Source organism: Salvelinus fontinalis, chromosome 12, assembly GCF_029448725.1.
Source record: "Salvelinus fontinalis isolate EN_2023a chromosome 12, ASM2944872v1, whole genome shotgun sequence".
Lineage (NCBI taxonomy): Eukaryota > Metazoa > Chordata > Actinopteri > Salmoniformes > Salmonidae > Salvelinus > Salvelinus fontinalis.
Genome location: NC_074676.1, coordinates 40,951,790 through 40,971,760, shown reverse-complemented (window position 1 = coordinate 40,971,760; position 19,971 = coordinate 40,951,790). Strand labels below are relative to the sequence as shown.

The 19,971-nt window shown below is 42.7% G+C and overlaps 1 protein-coding gene across 1 annotated transcript in view; it reads left to right on the top strand.

Moving 5' to 3' along the window:
• Positions 1 to 670: 670 nt before the first annotated feature.
• LOC129867416 (nexilin-like) overlaps positions 671 to 19,971 on the top strand; it is a 30,224-nt gene continuing 10,923 nt past the window's right edge. Inside the window, exons 1-7 of the mRNA XM_055940799.1 lie at positions 671 to 799; positions 8,377 to 8,956; positions 9,471 to 9,662; positions 10,275 to 10,359; positions 10,632 to 10,780; positions 14,055 to 14,252; positions 14,497 to 14,673. Coding sequence (XP_055796774.1) covers positions 8,423 to 8,956; positions 9,471 to 9,662; positions 10,275 to 10,359; positions 10,632 to 10,780; positions 14,055 to 14,252; positions 14,497 to 14,673 — 1,335 coding nt within the window. The 5' untranslated portion in view covers positions 671 to 799; positions 8,377 to 8,422. The remainder of the gene's footprint in view (positions 800 to 8,376; positions 8,957 to 9,470; positions 9,663 to 10,274; positions 10,360 to 10,631; positions 10,781 to 14,054; positions 14,253 to 14,496; positions 14,674 to 19,971) is intronic.

Sequence of the window (19,971 nt, the reverse complement as noted above, 5' to 3'; positions counted from 1 at the left end):
CAGTAATAGTAGTAGCAGTAGCAGTAGTAATAGTAGTAGTAGTAATAGTAGTAGCAGTAGCAGTAGTAATAGTAGCAGTAGCAGTAGTGTAAGTAGTAGTAGCAGTAGCAGAAGTAGTAATAGTAATAGCAGTAGCAGTAATAGTAGTAGCAGTTGCAGTAGTAATAGTAGTAGTAGCAGCAGTAGCAGTAGTATAAGTAGTAGTAGCAGTAGTAGAAGTAGTAATAGTAATAGTAGTAGCAGTATAAGTAGTGATAGCAGTAGTAGTAATAGTAGTAGCAGTAGTAGTAGTAGCAGTAGCAGCATAAGTAGTAGTAGCAGTAGCAGAAGTAGTAATAGTAGTAGCAGTATAAGTAGTAGTAGTGCTATTGCAAAAAGAAAACAAGCCAATGAAAGGTAGGTTAAACCGTTTATTAAAATGTATACATTTACTCACAAAATAATTGTTCCAAAGGCAGGGAATATAATTTGACAGATAAAAACACTGTCTGGGTTGATGGCAGAGAGAACTGCAGCTGTATCTGTGTTGGGCGAACAGGAAGGACCATGCGTATTTGGAGCGACAGCTGAAGCTGGCGCTGGCGCACGCGGAATGCGGTAGATGGCCAAAGTAGCGGTACTTTCATGAAAGCTGTTTGCTGATACGTAACCTCACCCATTAGACTTTGAGTCGTGAACGCGGCGCAGGCATCTCCGTGCTTTGACAAATTGGTGTTTTCTATACTTGACATTACATTTGTTTTAATCCACTATCTGCACAGAAAAGTCCTAAAATAAGGAGGATATTACACTGAAACAGGTAAACTTTTTCCTGCAAAACTTTAATTTAAGATAATGTGTGTTATCTGTATGTTAAAATTCACCTGTTGGGAAGAGTTTACATTTTGCCCCTCAATGGTTGATCTGGAAATTGAGACTTGTAACGTGAAGGAGAACATTGCTATTCAGAAGACTAAGCAAAATATAATTTAGTAATAAAAAAATGTAAATATTTAAAGTGATATATTTCAGTCAGGCCTAGTTGACTTTGCTTTGACATTCAGCTGTTTTATTTAGCTGTAAAAGAAAAGATGATGATAGTTTGGTTTACTCCAGCATAAAGGGGCAAACATGAGCATACATCATACAAAGAAATCCTTTTTTTAAATATACACAGATTATTCTAGCAGCTTGTCATGGTATTTAGTGGCAGCTGAGTGTACTGTTAACCAAGAACAGGATTTGACTTGCCAGGCCTATATGTATTGGTTAACGATGATATAGCAGTACATGTTCATCTACACAAATCCTTGCATGAATTGTGCGGTCAAGAAAACTATTTATGAGTGTAACTATATCAGGGTAATGCAATAGCCTGTAGATTATATTTAGGGTAATCAATACCATTTGATTATTTTTTGCCAACCTGTAAAGTTCATAATTGATACAGTAGGATAATTAAGTTTATATACCATATTGAAGTGTTTCAACAATACACTGTAAAAATAGAAAGTCTCCATAAAAATGAATGCACCTAAGCTGATATCTGATGTTAGGAGGGTGTTTGAAGGTAAACCTAATGTAAGTGTATTAGTACACAGAATGTGTTTTAAAACAGAAATGTAGTACTCTGAAACACCCAAAGTGGTTCTTGAGGGCGGCAGGTGTCACAGCGGTTAAGCATGTTGGGCCAGTAACCAAAAGGTTTCTGGTTGAAATCACTGAGCCGGCAAGGTGTTAAAATCTGCTGTTCTGCCTTTTGAGCAAGGCAGTTAACCCCAAACAACTTCTGTTGTGGATGTTGATTAAGGTGATTAAGGCAGCCCCCCACACCTCTCTGGTTCAGAGGGGTTGGGTTGAATGCAGAAGATGCATTTCAACCTGAATATTGTTGTTTTTAAGATGCTTCAGTGCATGTAAAAGGCAGCATCAAAAGACAAAACTTGTGTTTCTTATACAGTCAATGGTTTAGAAAAGCAAATGATTTATAGCCTGAATATTGATTGATGATAAGGGCCTATGAGGCAGTAAATTAGTACATTTCGTAAAAGTTTGACAATTCAATCACACAGCCACACTGTAAAAAAAAATATTCTGGAGTGAACTGAAATTGACAAGAAAAATAACCAACATATACTTAATAAAAATGTATGCAAGTCATGCAGAGCCCGTTCTCTAGCGGTAACGCACCCAATTTAGACAGGTCAGCCCTCTCCTCACCGATAACCGGGGTTCAAATCCCAACTCCAACCCTTCAATCTGTTTCTCTCACTCCCACTGTTTCTCCCACTATCTGTATCCCCTCTGTCATTTCATAACTATTATAATACAAACAATCCCATCCAAATCTCAGTTTAAACTAGAGCTATCATGTCTCAATCCACCACATCCGCCCTTCCGCATCTACGGTGGAAGGTGGCTGAGCTACAGCGGTGTTTGTCAGACCATGAGACATCGCAAAAATCAGTTCTAATGAATACATCAGTTCTAACGAATATATTTGAACGGTTTGGCCTACAAATTATTATGGAAAAGGGAGACTCTCACGAACACGCCGGTGTTCTCCGTTGTACTCTACGACCCTCACAAGTGTCATTAGACTCATCTGAAGGTAACCCATACAAACTAATTGTGCCAACAAAAATAAGGGGTTAAATATGTGTCCAAAACAACAAAAATATTTCCTGAGTTTTCTTATATCTCCTAGATATAGGAAATACACTTCAAAACCTTATTCATTTTGATAGATTTTTTGACTGTCTTATTTGACTGAAGAGGCACAATGTTCAAAATGTATCTTTCATGAGGATAACCAAAGAGAGAGACAATTGAGTGACTGAACTCATTGGAAGTCTGGTTTTAATCTCTACAACGGTGTTGTAAGCACGTTTGAAGAAAAAAAAGTATGTTTCTATATTAGTATTAAGCTTGTTGTGCCATGAGGTGTAATAGATTATGATGAACGCATATCAAAAACTATCAGACAAATGACGTTCAACGAGGACAACGTCCATTTCCACATTCATGCTTGTCAATGGAAAACACTAGCCCTGAATCTTTAGTTCTTTCAGTTTAAACTGTAGTTACTGCTGGTGGTTTGAACACTGTGCTTGAGAATGCCTGCTGAAGCGGTATATAATAGCAAATGCATAAAACAATGTTAAACTTTAAGACACCAGGTAAAAGGATTTCATTCTGCACTGGACAGGATTCAAATCATCAGAATGCTGATTGGAAGCTTAAGAGAGAGGAAACTGCATCAATTCTGCACTAAATTGGACTCGAAACACCAAAATAGTGTTTTCAACCTGTTAGTGTTCCTAGTCCCTGGCAAGGTGTTGCACCATGTAACGTTACAAAACGTCTCAGGATGATGTTTTTCAATTCTCCAACAAAGTTCAAGTTTTGTGTCCTTCAAGTTAGTGGTAGCTCAGCTGCCCTAAAATAACTTCATTTTAACAGTGTATTATAAAAATGCATGACATTATATTGTATTTTGGCAAAGGCCTACAACTTCTTTGTAGAGAGATGGTGACTTGGACATTGTGTTTGCTTACTGTTTCCCCAAATTGTACCATTTTGTCAATTTGTGATTTGCACAGACACAATATTGTGATAAAAAGGGTATATTCATTTAATTGATATGAATTGTAGACTTTATTATCATGCCTGGTTATCACAGCTGGATTGAAGAGGGCAGTGCAGTCTGTTGACCAGCTCCACAGCTGTGACAGACGTTCTGAACCCAGTCTAATGATTCATTGGAAAGAGGGAAATATAGCCAGTCGAGATAACCTCTTAGAAAGTAATCTTGAGTTATTCATATTTTGGTAAAATCAAGTTAATTACCTGTTACTCTCTCTGTTCTCAACTTTCAGACTGGTAATCCACACCATCAACATCATAGTAGTTGTCGCAATCAAAGTAAATGCTGTGATATGTGCCAACGCATCTGTTCATCAGGTGTGTAATGTGAGATTGATCTAACTCAAAGTCTAACTATACACTGTTAATTAAGTACGCTTGTTAATCAACAAATCAACATTTGGTACATTTAGGTCTACCCTTCAAGTTTTCAATCCATGAATCAATGAAATCAATCAAATGTTATTTGATGGCCTGTTTCTTTTTATTAAGCACTTGTTAACCCCAAACCTCCCTAACTGTTTCCTTCAGTATCATTACCAAGTGAATTGATGAGAATACATTCTACATTTAGCTAAAATTTCTAACACACTGATAAACAGTAACCTTTCTAGTGTCGGATGACCCCAAATTGTCTGGGACTAAATCTGGTACGAAGTCTGGTACGAAGTCTGATACTAAGGCTGGTACTAAGTCTGGTACTAAGGCTTATGTTTTGTCAAGGGTCTGTTGGGTGACATGTGGCTACCGACCCTCGCTCTGTCCAACCGCATACCACTCATCATAAATAGCCATGAACACATGGCCTGGACACACAAGCGGGCTATACTTAGCTCAGCATACTGAGGGGTGGAGGTGGAGGACGAGCACCCCTTTCCTTCCCCAAACTGCAGCAGCCATGAGGTGCCTGCCTCCCCAAACAGACACCCGCAAAACTCCAGCTGCTCTGCAAAAAAATACGTATTTATCATGTGATATTCTGTAGGGTATCGATCAATCGCATGTATTTTATACAGCTTTTTTACAGCAGTTATCACAAAGTGCTTCACAGTACACTTTGTTTGCTGTACAGTATAAATATATGTAGGGTACACTCTTCAGTTTGTCCCCATAGCGGAACTCTATTTGGTGCTGGGTAGACCCTTTCTAGAACCCTCTATGGATGGTTCTTCAAAGATCCCCCTGTATATATACTGAATAAAAATATAAACTCAATATGCAACAATTTCAAAGATTTTACAGAGTTATAGTTCATAGAAGGAAATCAGTCAAATGAAATAAATGCATTAGGCCCTAGTCTATGGATTTTACATGACTGGGCAGGGGTGCAGCCATGGGTGGTCCTTGGAGGGCATAGGCCCACCCACTTGAAAGCCAGGCCCACCCACTGGGGAGTCAGGCCCAGCGAATCAGAATACATTTTCACCAACAAAATGGCTTTGTTACAGACATAAATACTTGTGTTGTGTGGGAAAAATGTACATTTTAAATTGACCTTTTATTATCCTCAGCACAAGGTGCACCTGTGGAATCATGCTGTTTAATTAGCTTCTTGATTCGCCACACCTGTCAGGTGGATGGATTATTTTAGCTAAGGACAAATGCTCACTAACAGGGATGTAAACATATTTGTGCACAAAATTTGAGAGAAAGAAGTGTGAAAATTTGTGGAAGTGGAACATTTCTGGGATTTTTTATTTCAGCTCATGAAACATGGGCCAACACTTTACATGCTGCGTTTATATTTTTGTTCAGTGTAGTTCTGCCTAGAACCCTATATGAAAGGTTCTGCTTATAACCGTCTACGAAGGGTCCTACCAAGAACCATTTTATCATCTAAAGATTATTCCTAGAACTGCTATGAATGGTTCCCCCAGCCTTATTAGCCTTTAAAATGTTATTATTTATGACAATAGATTATATACGTCATAAGGACTTTCTTTGAGGGCCTAGTTATACCCTAACACAGTGGTGTTAGAGAAAATCCTGGTTGACAGGTCACATTAGGCCTGCAAATCACATTATGCTGGCTTGCAAAGTGAAGTGTAATTCCTATTGGAATCCAGCCAGAGTTAGGATATCCAACAAGTGGAAATGTTAATCACCTGTAACTTGCATTCTGCATGACTACCAGAATAGGGATGATTGAATACTGAGACTACCTCAATCATCTAAACTGGAAAAACCATCTCAGTAACGGGTCAATAAATCAAATTACTAATAGATTGGATTATTTTTACAAACTGTATATTTTTTATCTTCCTGTAGCATAAAACTAATCAACCAATCAATGTACATGCAAAAACACAGAGATTACCGTAAAACAAACAATTCTGAAAATCTCCATGCAATAGAGCATCCTGGGAAATATTATAGTTGGTTTTATGTAGAACCCTTCTAGCCTTCCAAAGAACCCTTCTTGCCTTCAAAAGAATCATCAAAGAACCCTTTCCTCTAAAAACAGTTCTTAGGATGTTAAAGGTTCAAGGTAGAACCCTCTGCCTTACAAAAAACTATTGTCTTCCAGAAAGGGTTCTTCAGATCAAAATGGTTCTTGGTAGAAACTTTTTGGAACCCTTTTTTTAAGAGTGTAGTGAAACAGATACAGATATTAAAAGTTACACACATTATTGAAGTCCATACATGTATAGGCTAGCCACTTACCACACCAGATTTCAGAAAGGGCACTACATAATGTTTACTGGTAAAATTGTTGTCCTAGTTTTGCATTCGGTATAGGGCATTCAATAAACTCAATCTGAAGTTCATCATTGGTAGAAATGTTTCACCATTACGTTGCACGTCTTTGAGGAAAACTGAGGTGAATGAGACTATATTTTGCTAGTATTTTTCTTTAGAGTATGTTTAATGATGGGGCAGAGGAGCCTCATAAACATTTTTAAGGGATATACAGTGCATTTGTAAAGTATTCAGACCTCTTGACTTTTTCCAAATTTTGTTAAGTTACAGCCTTATTCTAAAATGGACTAAATCATTTCCCCCCCTCATCAATCTACACACAGTACCCCATAATGACAAAACAAAAACAGGTTTTTAGAAATGTTTGCTAATTTATAAAAAATAAAAAAAATGAAATATCACATAAGTATTCAGACCATGGCGTTAAGTGTTGTGGTGGAGTAATGAAAATGGAAGATTCCCTGTGTCTGTGACGCCCGCCGTTTGGTGCGACACAGACCCGGTCCCGAGCATGGTGAAACTGAGAAGACACTGTCTGTCCTATTGACTTTTGAAGCAGAGTATGAGGTGGCGGTGCTATCAAGTGGGGGAGCAGCCTTAGAAGTTGATGTTGCAGACAAAAATGATTAAAGGAACGAAAATGGTAGAACTTGAGAAGTCAAGAGCGAGATGTACAGCGCATTCGAAAGTGTATATAAAGCATTTCGAAAATAATACATTTACATAAGTATTTAGACCCTTTACTCAGTACTTTGTTGAATCATCTTTGGCAGCGATTACAGCCTCGAGTCTTCTTGGACTTGGCACACCTGTATTTGGGGAGTTTCTCCCAATCTTCTCTGCAGATCCTCTCAAGCTCTGCCAGGTTGGATGGGGAGCGTCGCTGCATAGCTATTTTCAGGTCTCCAGAGATGTTCGATCAGGTTCAAGCCACTCAAGGACATTCAGAGACTTGTCCTGAAGCCACTCCTGCGTTGTCTTGGCTGAGGTCCTGAGCGCTCTGGAGCAGGTTTTTATCAAGGATCTCTCTGTACTTTGCTCAGTTCAATCATGCCTCGATCCTGACTAGTCTCTCAGCCGCTGAAAAACATCGCCACAGCATGATGCTGCCACCACCATGCTTCATCGTAGGGATGGTGCCAGGTTTCCTCCAGATGTGACGCTTGGCATTCAGGCCAAAGAGTTCAATCTTGGTTTCATCAGACCAGAGCATCTTGTTTCTCATGGTCTGAGAGTCCTTTAGGGGGCATTTGGCAAACTCCAAGCTGGCTGTTATGTGCTTTTTACTGAGAAATGGCTTCCGTCTGGCCACTCTACCATAAAGGCCTGAAGTGCTGCAGAGATGGTTGTCCTTCTGGAAGGTTCTCCCATCTCCACAGAGGAACTCTAGAGCTCTGTCAGAGTGACCATTGGGTTCTTGGTCACCTCCCTGACCAAGACCCTTCTCCCTCGGTTGCTCAATTTGGCCGGGTCGGCCAGCTCTAAGAAGAGTCTTAGTGGTTCCAAACTTCTTTCATTTAAGAATGAGGGAGGCTATTGTGTTCTTGGGGACCTTCAAAGCTGCAGAAATGTTTTGGTACCCTTCCCCAGAGCTGTGCCTTGACACAATCCTGTCTCGGATTGCGACTTGGTTTATGCTCTGGCATGCACTGTCAACTGTGGGATAGACAGGTGTGTGCCTTTCTAAATCATGTCCAATCAATTGAATTGACCACAGGTGGACTCCAATCAAGTTGTAGAAACATCTCAAGGATGATCAATGGAAACAGGATGCACCTGAGCTCAATTTTGAGTGGCATAGCAAAGGGTCTGAATACTTATGTAAATAAGGTATTTATGTTTTTTTTCGCTTTGTCATGATAGGGTATTATTGTGTGTAGATGAATACATCTAAGAATATGGCTGTAACTTTAAAAAAAATGTGGGAAAGGGGAAGGGGTCTGAATACTTTCCGAATGCACTGTAAGTTATGAATAATACATGATTATGTGAAGAGAAAGATGTTTGTTGTTATTGTATCATACCATAATGGTGTTTTTATTTTTTTGACAGGTAACATTTGAAGAGGGCCCTGTTAATTTGTCAGCGTGGCGTGAACATGACTGAGGTAGCACAACATATTGCTGATGTCGCATACGACATGGCTGATGTGGCACATGATGTGTGTGATGAAGCACACGAAATGAGTGATAAAGAGAACAACGACGACATGAACGAGTTGCATGGCCATGTGGCACACAAAGAGGACGATGTGGAACACGACAAGCATGATTTGGCACACAAAGACAATGTGGCATACAAAAATAACGATGTGTCCCATGACGAACATGATGAGGCACAAGAAAAGAATGAGGCGCACAATGACCATGAGGAAGAAGTTCACACCGAAGAGGATGAGGTTCACACAGAGCCCGAGGAAGAGGAGGAGGAAGAAGATGAGGCACACGACAGGAATGATGTGGAGCACAAAGAAAATTATACAGTTAAGGACAAGGCAAGGCAAAGGTCAAGATCCAGGAAAGACAAGAACGATGTGGCACAAAATGGAGTGGCACATGACCTGAACGATGAGTCAGAGAAAGAAGAGAAGGACCAGTCACAGAACGTATCTGAGGTGGCTCTGAAACAAAAGGTGAGGCACGGCCCTTTGTGTTCATCCTGCTATCAACAGTTGAAATGGAAATATGTGATATGTACTTTGCTTCTGGATAGATTTACCATTCAGAAGAGTCAATCTTAAGTGTAGCACGTTGCTGAGTCAACCACAGATGTTACACTAGGGCAGGGATGGGCAACTGGCCGGCTGCGGACCATAACACCACCCTTTTGTAAGCTCGTGGATCAAATTCTGCTTAGGGCCCCCAAAAGGCTAGGCCGGCTCTGACTACATGTGTGGGTAAGAATTTGGGTACGCAGACCTGCTAGCCACTGAGGCCCCTCGTGATGAGTTCAGATTTTTTGTGGCCCCCACCCCCATCAATGTTGTCTATCCTTGCATTAGGGATTGACAGCCTGTAGATCTTTCATAACGTTTCTGTAACGTTCAGCTAAATAGCACTATTCAAAACGTCTCTTTTAGATCTGAGAACCACACTCCTATAAAAGAACCTTAGCAATTCATTTCTTGTATTTTCGTCTTACTCCAGAGACTTCTGCGCTCCAAAAAGCCGGTGGCCAGGAGCTACGTGCCCCAGATCGGTAAGGCTGACGTGAAGAACAAGTTCGAGGCCATGCAGAAGGCCAGGGAGGAGCGCAACAGTAGGAGGAGCCTAGAGGAGCACCAGAAAAGGAAGGAGCAGTATGTCAAGGAGAGAGAATACAACCGCAGGAAGCAACAGGTCGGCGGTCAAACACCGAGAGAGTTAACCCCAACTAACTGTGACCTGCATGGCATGGAGCACGAGCCTCAACAACAGCAGTGTGGGTGTACTGGAAAACTCATATCAGCATCATATCACTTTGCACAAAAAAATCTCAACGTTCTATTGAAATATCTTAACAATTATGTTATAGATGTGCTTGGTTTGTGCTTAGGGTAAACTTATACCCAAAACATGGGGATAATTGACAACATCCTAAATACATTTTCTATTTTACGCATGTTGTCCGTTATTACAAGCTGTATCACAGGAAACATTATAGTAAAACAAGCAACGTCTGATACAAGGGTGGAACACCTTGATACTCAGGAGGAGGGAAGAAAACGCCCTGTACTGTCGTAGCCAACTCTTAGAGACCGGATGCCTAAGTGTTGATCTCCCCCTATGTCACAACCGCATGATCCAATCAGAGGCCTCCCTGTGGGTCACATGCTCGTGCTATTTTACCAGATTAGGGCCTTGAGTACTTTCTGGGCCCAGCATGGCTCCTGAGGTGGCCAGCGTGCAGAGCAGATGATCCCAGATAAACTGGTAACCTCTCAGCAACGCTCTCCCTCTGATCCACCACAGATAAAAGAACTACTCGCCTCCAGTGATGAGGAGGAGGAGGTGAAGCCGGCCAAGGTAGAGAAATCCTACGTCCCCAAGATCACAGGTAGGAAATGGGGGGCAGGTGGACTGGGAGAGGGCTGAGGAGGAGGGTGCTGTCCTAATCCTCATCTCACCCATTGGGTTGTATTCATTAGGCAACTAATGGAAGGAAACAGACTGAAATAGGGTGAGACTACCTGGACCTAACCAATAATTAACACTCATTGTCATGTTCCATTGCAAACTGTTGTAAAAACTGTTGCGGGGGCTAATGAACACGACCCTGGTGTTTGTACTGTGGTCTCATCATCACCATGTGGGGTCTACACTCTACAGGCAGTGTGAAGGGGAAGTTTGCCGAGATGGAGAAGCAGAGACAAGATGAGGAGAGGAAACGGATGGAGGAGGAGAGGAAGAAGCGCGCCGTCCAGGACATCATGGAGAAAGCGAAGATGCAGAAGGAGCTGGCCAAGAAAGCCGCTGAGGTAAGACTGCGGGATTCCTTCGTTGGGCCAGAGGTAAACTGTAATGTAGCCTATAGGGGAAGCGGTACATCAGGGCTGGATTGCTCAATCGCTGCCTCCATTGAGGGACTGGCCTCCACCTCTGTGTAAACAGTCAGGTAATCCTCAACTGCCACCTGGATGATGTATTTTAAGTGCCATTTGAAAGGCTAACAGTTGCTGTAATGGATTTGAGTGGTGCTGTAATCCATTGCAGCTCCGAGAGCACATATCGTGTCTGATACAGTATATACTATCAGAGATACAGTACCGGTCAAAGGTTTTAGAACACCGACTCATTCAAGGGTTTTCTTTATTTTTAATATTTTGTACATTGTAGAATAATAGTGAAGACATCAAAACTATGAAATAACACATGGAATCATGTAGTAACCAAAAAAGTGTTAAAAAAACAAAATATTTTATATTTGAGATTCTTCAGAGTAGCCACCCTTTGCCTTGATGACAGATTTGCACACTCCTGGCATTCTCTCAACCAGCTTCATGAGGTAGTCACCTGGAATGCATTTCAATTAACAGGTGTGCCTTCTTCAAATAATTTATTTCCTTCTTAATGTGTTTGAGCCAATCAGTTGTGTTGTGACAAGGTAGGGGTATATACAGAAGATAGCCCTATTTGGTAAAAGAGCAAGTCTATATTATGGCAAGAACAGCTCAAATAAGCAAAGAGAAATAACAGTCCATCATTACTATCAAGCGCTATGATGAAACTGGCTCTCATGAGGACCGCCACAGGAATGGAAGACCCAGAGTTACCTCTGCTGCAGAGGATAAGTTCATTAGAGTTACCAGCCTCAGAAATTGCAGCCCAAATAAATGCTTCACAGAGTTCAAGTAACAGACACATCTCAACATCAACTGTTCAGAGGAGACTGTGTGAATCAGGCCTTCATGGTCGAAATGCTGCAAAGAAACCACTACTAAAGGACGCCAATAAGAAGAGACGTGCTTGGGCCAAGAAACACGAGCAATGGACATCAGACCGAATGTGTCCTTTGGTCTGGAGTCCAAATGTGATATTTTTGGTTCCAACCGCTGTATCTTTGAGACGCGGTGTGGGTGAACGGATAATCTCTGAATGTGTATTTCCCACCATAAAACATGTAGGAGGTGTTATGGTGTGGGGGTGCTTTGTTGGTGACACTGTCTGTGATTTAACCAGCATGGCTACCACAGCATTCTGCAGAGATGTGCCCTCCCATCTGGTTTGGCTTAGTGGGACTATCATTTGTTTTCAACAGTACAATGACCCAAAACACCTCCAGGCGTTGTAAGGGCTATTTGACCAAGAAGGAGAGTGATGGAGTGCTGCATCAGATGACCTGGCCTCCACAATCCCCTGACCTCAACCAAATTGAGATGGTTTGCGATGAGTCGGTCCACAGATTGAAGGAAAAACAGCCAACAAGTGCTCAGCATTTGTGGGAACTCCTTCAAGACTTGGAAAAGCATTCCAGGTGAAGCTGGTTGAGAGAATGCCAAGTGTGTGCAAAGCTGTCATCAAGGAAAAGGGGGGCTATTTGACGAATTTCAAATCTAAAATATATTTTGATTTGTTTAACACGTTTATAGTTTTGATGTCTTCACTATTATTCTACAATGTAGAATTGTGAAAATTGAGCATAATTGTGAAAATAAAGAAAACCCTTGAATGAGTAGGTGTTGTAAAACTTTTAATAGGTAGTGTATATCATATAAGTCTTCAGATGTGTCATCACACAGCCTTCTTCAGATACAGGCCTTAGAATGTGACATAAACTGAAATAGGCTGGCTGCTTTAAGAAGCATTCAGCACTAGCTGTGCATTAAAGCTAGGCTAGCCTCTGCCACGGGCTTTCATCTCACCTTTGGTATGACGTTAGTGAAGCCTGGAAGCTGAGCCTAACGCTAGGCTAGCTGTAGTTGTACAGCTAACCTAGCTGTAGTTGTAGCCATGCCAAACTGGATTGAAGCCAGTTCTTCTTTACCAAATCGATTTGTTGACCTAGATACAACAAGGTACTGGATGGTTACAAGTAATAACACATTTTGTTCAAATTTATAATGCAAATTTCAAATATACAATAGAAAACATTCATGTTATTCTTTCAAATTCAATTTGAAATACACCTGCTAATACACCTGTGGCACCTGCTAACCTTTGCGTGCCATTTCAAGATCACTCTAATGAATATGTTAATGACCTTGTACTAGATAGGGAATTACATAGTACTTACTACTACTAGACTAATTCTAATGTAATTAAATTAAAGGAAGAGTGGTACTGAATGTACTTTCTATCTTGGCACAGGGCAATTACAGAGATGTTCCAATATAGTTACGCTGACAAAGCCTATTGAAAGGGTTTCCTTTTTGTGGAAATACGTTTGGTTTGGCTGTGGATGGACAGGCTGCATGGATATTGTCTGTTTATATACAGTACTTACTGTTCACACAGTGTTGTTGTTAGTTCTACTCCACTGAATTACAGTCATTTGTCTCTTGAACATGATGAAAGCTGGATAAACCTATCTCTTCATTGTCTCCTTTCACTGCATGTACCTATACTGTAAAAGTTAGTGAAAACTTGGGGAATTCTTCCTGGTTTATTGAGCCAGGGAGGTAGCTTCAATCGGAGCCAGTACTGACTGAGTGGGATAGAAACAACTGGGCTAATGAGTTCTACTGCTGCTGCTTGAGCCACAGACACTGACGGGTATAGACAGCATGTGACTGGTAACTGTTTCCCACACCACTGACTGTCTAAATTAGCCCCTGCCTCCCAGCTAGCTGACAGAATTAGACGCTCCTATCTTAGGGCTGACATTCACTGACAGGTCTACTGCAAATGTTGGCCATTACCAAAAGAATGTTCTCCTTCAAGGCCTATCTTCTCTCTGTGTGTGTGTGTGTGTGTGTGTGTGTGTGTGTGTGTGTGTGTGTGTGTGTGTGTGTGTGTGTGTGTGTGTGTGTGTGTGTGTGTGTGTGTGTGTGTGTGTGTGTGTGTGTGTGTGTGTGTGTGTATTTTGTTTGTGGGGATTTTCTTTTTTAGTTGAGAGGTATCAACTAATAATTTCATAATGTATAACATAGGTTTAGTCCATTACTTGAATAAACACGACCACTTCAGCATTTGCAAAGTTCACAGACCAGGAAATGGTTTGTTTGTCTTGTCTTATCGTATTGTCTTGTCTTATCGTATTTTATGTTATTGTAATTTACTCTTCTAACAATGGCTTTTGTCCATTTATGTCAGGAGGGAGATGACACCATCCTGGTCCGTGTGGTGCCGGCCAAGCCGTCACGACCTCCAGGCAGGATCAAGATGAACTTTGAGGACCTGGAGAAAAACCGCGAGGAAGAGCAGAAGAAGAGGACAGAGGAGGAGAAGAAGAAGCGCTACAATGAGAACAGGCGCTCCTTCCGCGAGGCCAAGCAGAGCTCGGTCGTCCAGGTGAGCTGAGGAGAACCGCTCCCATAGGCTTCGGCAGGACTGGCTGCACAGCTGTTTCTACAAATCTAATATTTCAGGAAAGAGATTATATCGGTGTCAATACTTCATGGTGGTCTAGGTGTAGATTGAGCATAGGTGTTTCTAGGAAAATCTCATATTTCATGAAAGCTATTATATTCTGTCTGTGTCAATACTTCATGTGGATATGGTGGTCTCTGATGTAGACTGATTGTGTCAACACCAGGATGAGGACGAGGAACAGCCCACAGAGAAGGAGCAGGTGACTCCTGGGAAGCTAAAAATGACGTTTGAGGAGGCTGAGAAGGAGAGGCAGGAATGCCTGAGAAAACAGGCAGAAAGGGAGGCTAAACGACGTCTGCAGGACGAGAAGAAAGCCTTTGAGGAGGCCAAGCTGGAAATGGTGACTGATCTTATAAAATATCTTATTCACTTATTAGCACATCATATTTCAATGTCCTGTTCTTTCCTTGTGAGAGCTGAGATACAGCATTTCAGTGCTAGATTAACCTTGGAGATAAATTAGCAGTGGCATTCCGTGTCAACCCTGCACATTCCCTTTGCAAACCCTTACATTCAGTGCTTTCCTCTTGTGCTTTTGAAGTTGACTTGTGCTGTCTTTGATAATACTTTTAAAAATGTATCTGTCAGAGCTTGAATGTTGTTGTGCAATGTAAAGTCAGCAAAAAAAGAAACATAACTTTTACTGGATCCTGTGTTTCAAAGATAATTCGTAAATATCCAAATAACTACGCATATCTTCATTGTAAAGGGTTTAAACACTGTTTCCCATGCTTGTTCAATGAACCATAAACAATTAATGAACATGCACCAGTGGAATGGTTGTTAAGACACTAACAGCTTACAGACGGTAGGTGCCTAAGACAGTGTTACAGTGAGACAGGATGGACAGCAGATCGTCCTCGCAGTGGCAGACCACATGTAACAACACCTGCACAGGATCGGTACATCCGAACATCACACCTGCAGGACAGGTACAGGATGGCAACAACAACTGCCGAGTTACACCAGGAACGCACAATCCCTCCATCAGTGCTTAGACTGTCCACAATAGGCTGAGAGAGACTGGACAGAGGGCTTGAAGTGAGGCAGGTCCTCCCTAGACATCACTGGCAATAACGTCAACTATGGACACAAACCCACCATCGCTGGACCAGACAAGACTGGCAAAAAGTGCTCTTCACTGACGAGTCGCGGTTTTGTCTCACCAGGGGTGATGGTCAGATTTGCATTTATCATCGAAGCAATGAGCATTACACCGAGGCCTTTACTCTGGAGCGGGATCGATTTGGAGGTGGAGGGTCCGTCATGAATCCAAGATTTCGTAGCAGTTCAGACGTCTTTGTCTTGTTGTGTCCCATGTATATACATTTTATTTTACCTTTATTTAACTAGGCAAGTCAGTTAAGAACAAATTCTTATTTTCAATGACAGCCTAGGAACAGCCTTGTTCAGGGGCAGAACGACAGATTTGTACCTTGTCAGCTTGGGGATTCAATCTTGCAACCTTTCGGTTACTAGTCCAACACTCTAACCACTAGGCTACGCTGCCGCCCCATATATTTTTTCCTCCGTATATATTTGGAGGTGGAGGGTCCGTCATGGTTCGAATCCAAGATGGCATAGCAGTTCAGACGTCTTTGTCTTTGTGTTGTCGTGTCCCGTGTATATATATATTTTTCCTTCATATATATTTCGTATATATTTTTTATATTTTTAACCTCAATTTCAACATACTCTCCTGCAACCCGTCTCACCCAATGTGGTATGAATCTGCTATTTTATATACTTTAGAACAGGAACCCCCAACAGAAGCTAGCCAGCTAACTAGCTATTAGCTTGTAGTCAGTTAGCCACTGCTAGCGGTCATCAGCTAACCTTAGCCCGGTCAACTCCTGCCAGTCTGCACAGCGCGATTCAGCCCAGAGCATACCGGACTGCTTTTTCTCCACAGCTTCGGATTTCTACCGCAAGCTCTGAACCTTTTGACCTGGATCATCGCAGCTAGCTAGCTGCTATCTGAGTGGCTACCCCTGGCTAACGTCTCTGTCCCGAAGCAAGCACCAGTTAGCCTGGAACTAGCCTCGTGCTAGGCCCATCTCCCTGCAAGCGGAAGAGGTCCATCAGCCACTCCTTGGGCTACAATACCTATTTTGCCAATTGGCCTGGACCCTTTTACTGCTGACACGGAGCCCCGCCGATCCATCAAGACTGGTCTACCGACATAATCCGCCCGATGGGGTTTCAACAGGCTCCTCCATCGAGACGTCCCCAGAAGGCCCATCCGCTAGCCTGCTAGCCGCAGCCCGCTAGCTGTCTAGAGCATATCGGACTGTTAGCTGAAGAGGTCCATCAGCCACTCCTTGGGCTACAATACCTATTTTGCCATTTGGCCTGGACCCTTTTACTGCCTACACGGAGCCCTGCCAATCCATCACGACTGGTCTGCCGACGTAACCGTCCGAGGGAGCTACAACAGACTTTTCCGTTACGACGTCCCCCTAAAGCCCTTCTGCTAGCCTGCTATCCCCAGCCCGCTAGCTGTCTGAATCGCCGTGTCTCCAGCTCACCTAGCTACCCACTAGTCCCTATGATCACTCGGCTACGCATGCCTCTCCCTAATGTCAATATGCCTTGTCCATTGCAGTTTTAGTTGGTGATCATTGTCTTTTTTCACTGTAGAGCCACCAGCCCTGCTCAATATGCCTTAGCTAGCCCTTTTTCTTTCCCCTCCCACACGTGCGGTGACCTCACCTGGTTTAAATGATGTCTCTAGAGACAAAACCTCTCTCATCGTCACTCAACGCCTAGGTTTACCTCCACTGTATTCACATCCTACCATAGTCTTGTCTGTACATTATGCCTTGAATTTATTCTTCCTCGCCCAGAAACTTGCTCCTTCTACTCTCTGTTCGGAATGCACTAGACGACCAGTTCTTATAGCCTTTAGCCGTACCCTTATCCTACTCCTCCTCTGTTCCTCTGGTAATGTAGAGGTTAATCCGGGCCTTGTAGAGGTTAATCCGGGTTTTTTGTATTTTGAGTGTTCACTTTTATTAAACAAGATGAACAATTACCACGCTGCACATTGGTCCTCCGATCCTTCTAACTTCTCCTCCTCAAACAAGGAGGAAGACGAAAGCCGTTACAGTTTCATGCATGTTAACATTAGAAGCCTCCTCCCTAAGTTTGTTTTATTCACTGCTTTAGCACACTCTGCCAACTGTGATGTCCTGTCTGAATCCTGGCTTAGGAAGGCCTCCAAAAATCCTGACATTTCCATCCCTAACTATAGCATTTTACGACAAGATAGAACTGCCAAAGAGGGCAGAGTTGCAAGCTACTGCAGAGATAGCCTGTAGAGTTCTGTCATACTATCCAGGTCTGTGCCCAGACAATTCAAGCTTCTACTTCTAAAAATCCACCTTTCCAGAAACAAGTCTCTCACCGTTGCCGCTTGTTATAGACCACCTTCTGCCCCGAGCTGTGCCCTGGGCACCATATGTGAATTGATTGCCCCCCATCTATCTTCAGAGCTCGAACTGTTAAGTGACCGAAACTGGGATATGCTTAACACCACGGCCGTCCTACAATCTAAGCTAGATGTCCTCAATCTCACACAAATTACTTCAGCGAGCAGGCCTTTCTAATCGACCTGGCCTGGGTATCCTGGAAGGATATTGACCTCATTCCGTCAGTAGAGGATGCCTGGTTATTCTTTAAAATTGCTTTCCTCACCATCTTAAATAAACATGCCCCATTAAAAAAATGTAGAACCAGGAACAGATATAGCCTTTGGTTCACTCCAGACCTGACTGCCCTTGACCAGCACAAAAACATTCTGTGGCATACTGCATTAGCATCAAATAGCCCCCGCGATATGCAACTTTTCAGGGAAGTTAGGAACCAATATACACAGGCAGTTAGGAACGCAAAGGCTAGCTTTTTCAAAGAGAAAATTGCATCCTTTAGCACAAATTCCAAAAAGTTCTGGGACACTGTAAAGTCCAAGGAGAATAAGAGCACCTCCTCCCAGCTGCCCACTGCACTGAGAACAGGAAACACTGTCACCACCGATAAATCCACTATAATTGACAATTTCAATAATCATTCTTCTACGGCTGGCCATGCTTTCCACTGGCTACCCCTACCCCGGTCAACTGCCCTGCACACCCCACAGCAACTTTCCCAAGCCTCCCACATTTCACCTTCACCCCTATCCAGATAGCAGATGTTCTGAAAGAGCTGCAAAATCTGGATCCCTACAAATTAGCTGGGCTAGGCAATCTGGACCCTCTCTTTCTTTAATTATTCACTGCAATTGTTGCAATCCCTATTAGTAGCCTGTTCAACCTCTCTTTCGTATCGTCTGAGAAAGATTGGAAAGCTGCTGCGGTCATCCCCCTCTTCAAAGGGGGAGACACTCTAGACCCAAACTGTTACAGACCTATATCTACCTTTCTAAGGTCTTCGAAAGCCAAGATAACGAACAGATTACCGACCATTTTGAATCCCACCGTACCTTCTCCGCTATGCAATCTGGTTTCCGAGCTGGTCATGGGTGCACCTCAGCCATGCTCAAGGTCCTAAATGATATCATAACCGCCATCGATAAAAGACAATACTGTGCAGCCGTATTCATCAACCTGGCCAAGGCTTCGACTGTCAATCACCACATTCTTATCGGCAGATTCAGCAGCCTTGGTTTCTCAAATGACTGCCTCGCCTGGTTCACCAACTACTTCTCAGACAGAGTTCAGTGTGTCAAATCGGAGGGCCTGTTGTCCGAACCTCTGTCAGTCTCTATGGGGGTGCCACAGGGTTCAATTCTCTGGCTGACTCTTTTCTCTGTATACATCAATGATGTCGCTCTTGCTGGTGGTGATTCTCTGATCAACCTCTACGCAGACGACACCATTCTGTATACTTCTGGACCTTCTTTGGACACTGTGTTAACTAACCTCCAGACGAGCTTCAATGCCATACAACTCTCCTTCTGTGGCCTCCAACTGCTCTTATATGCAAGTAAAACTAAATGCATGCTCTTCAACTGATCGCTGCCCACACCTGCCCGCCCGTCCAGCATCACTACTCTGGACGGTTCTGACTTAGAATATGTGGACAATTACAAATACCTAGGTGTCTGGTTAGACTGTAAGCTCCAATCCAAAATGAAATCTTGAATCGGCTTCCTATTTCGCAACACAGCATTCTTCACTCATGCTGCCAAACATACCCTCGTAAAACTGACTATCCTACCGATCCTTGACTTCAGCGATGTCATTTACAAAATAGCGTCCAACACTCAGCAAATTGGATGCAGTCTATCACAGTGCCATCTGTTTTGTCACCAAAGCCCCATATACTACCCACCACTGCGACCTGTATGCTCTCGTTGGCTGGCCCTCGCTTCATATTCGTTGCCAAACCCACTGGCTCCAGGCCATCTACAAGTCTCACAGATCATTGCACCTGTACATAGCCCATCTGTAAATAGCCCATCCAACTACCTCATCTCCATATTGTTATTTTCTTTTTTTGCCCCTTTGCACCCCAGTGTCTCTACTTGCACATTCATCTTCTGCACATCTGTCACACCAGTGTTTAATTGCTAAATTGTAATCACTTCGGCCTATTTATTGCCTTACCTCCCTAATCTTACCTCATTTGCACACACTGT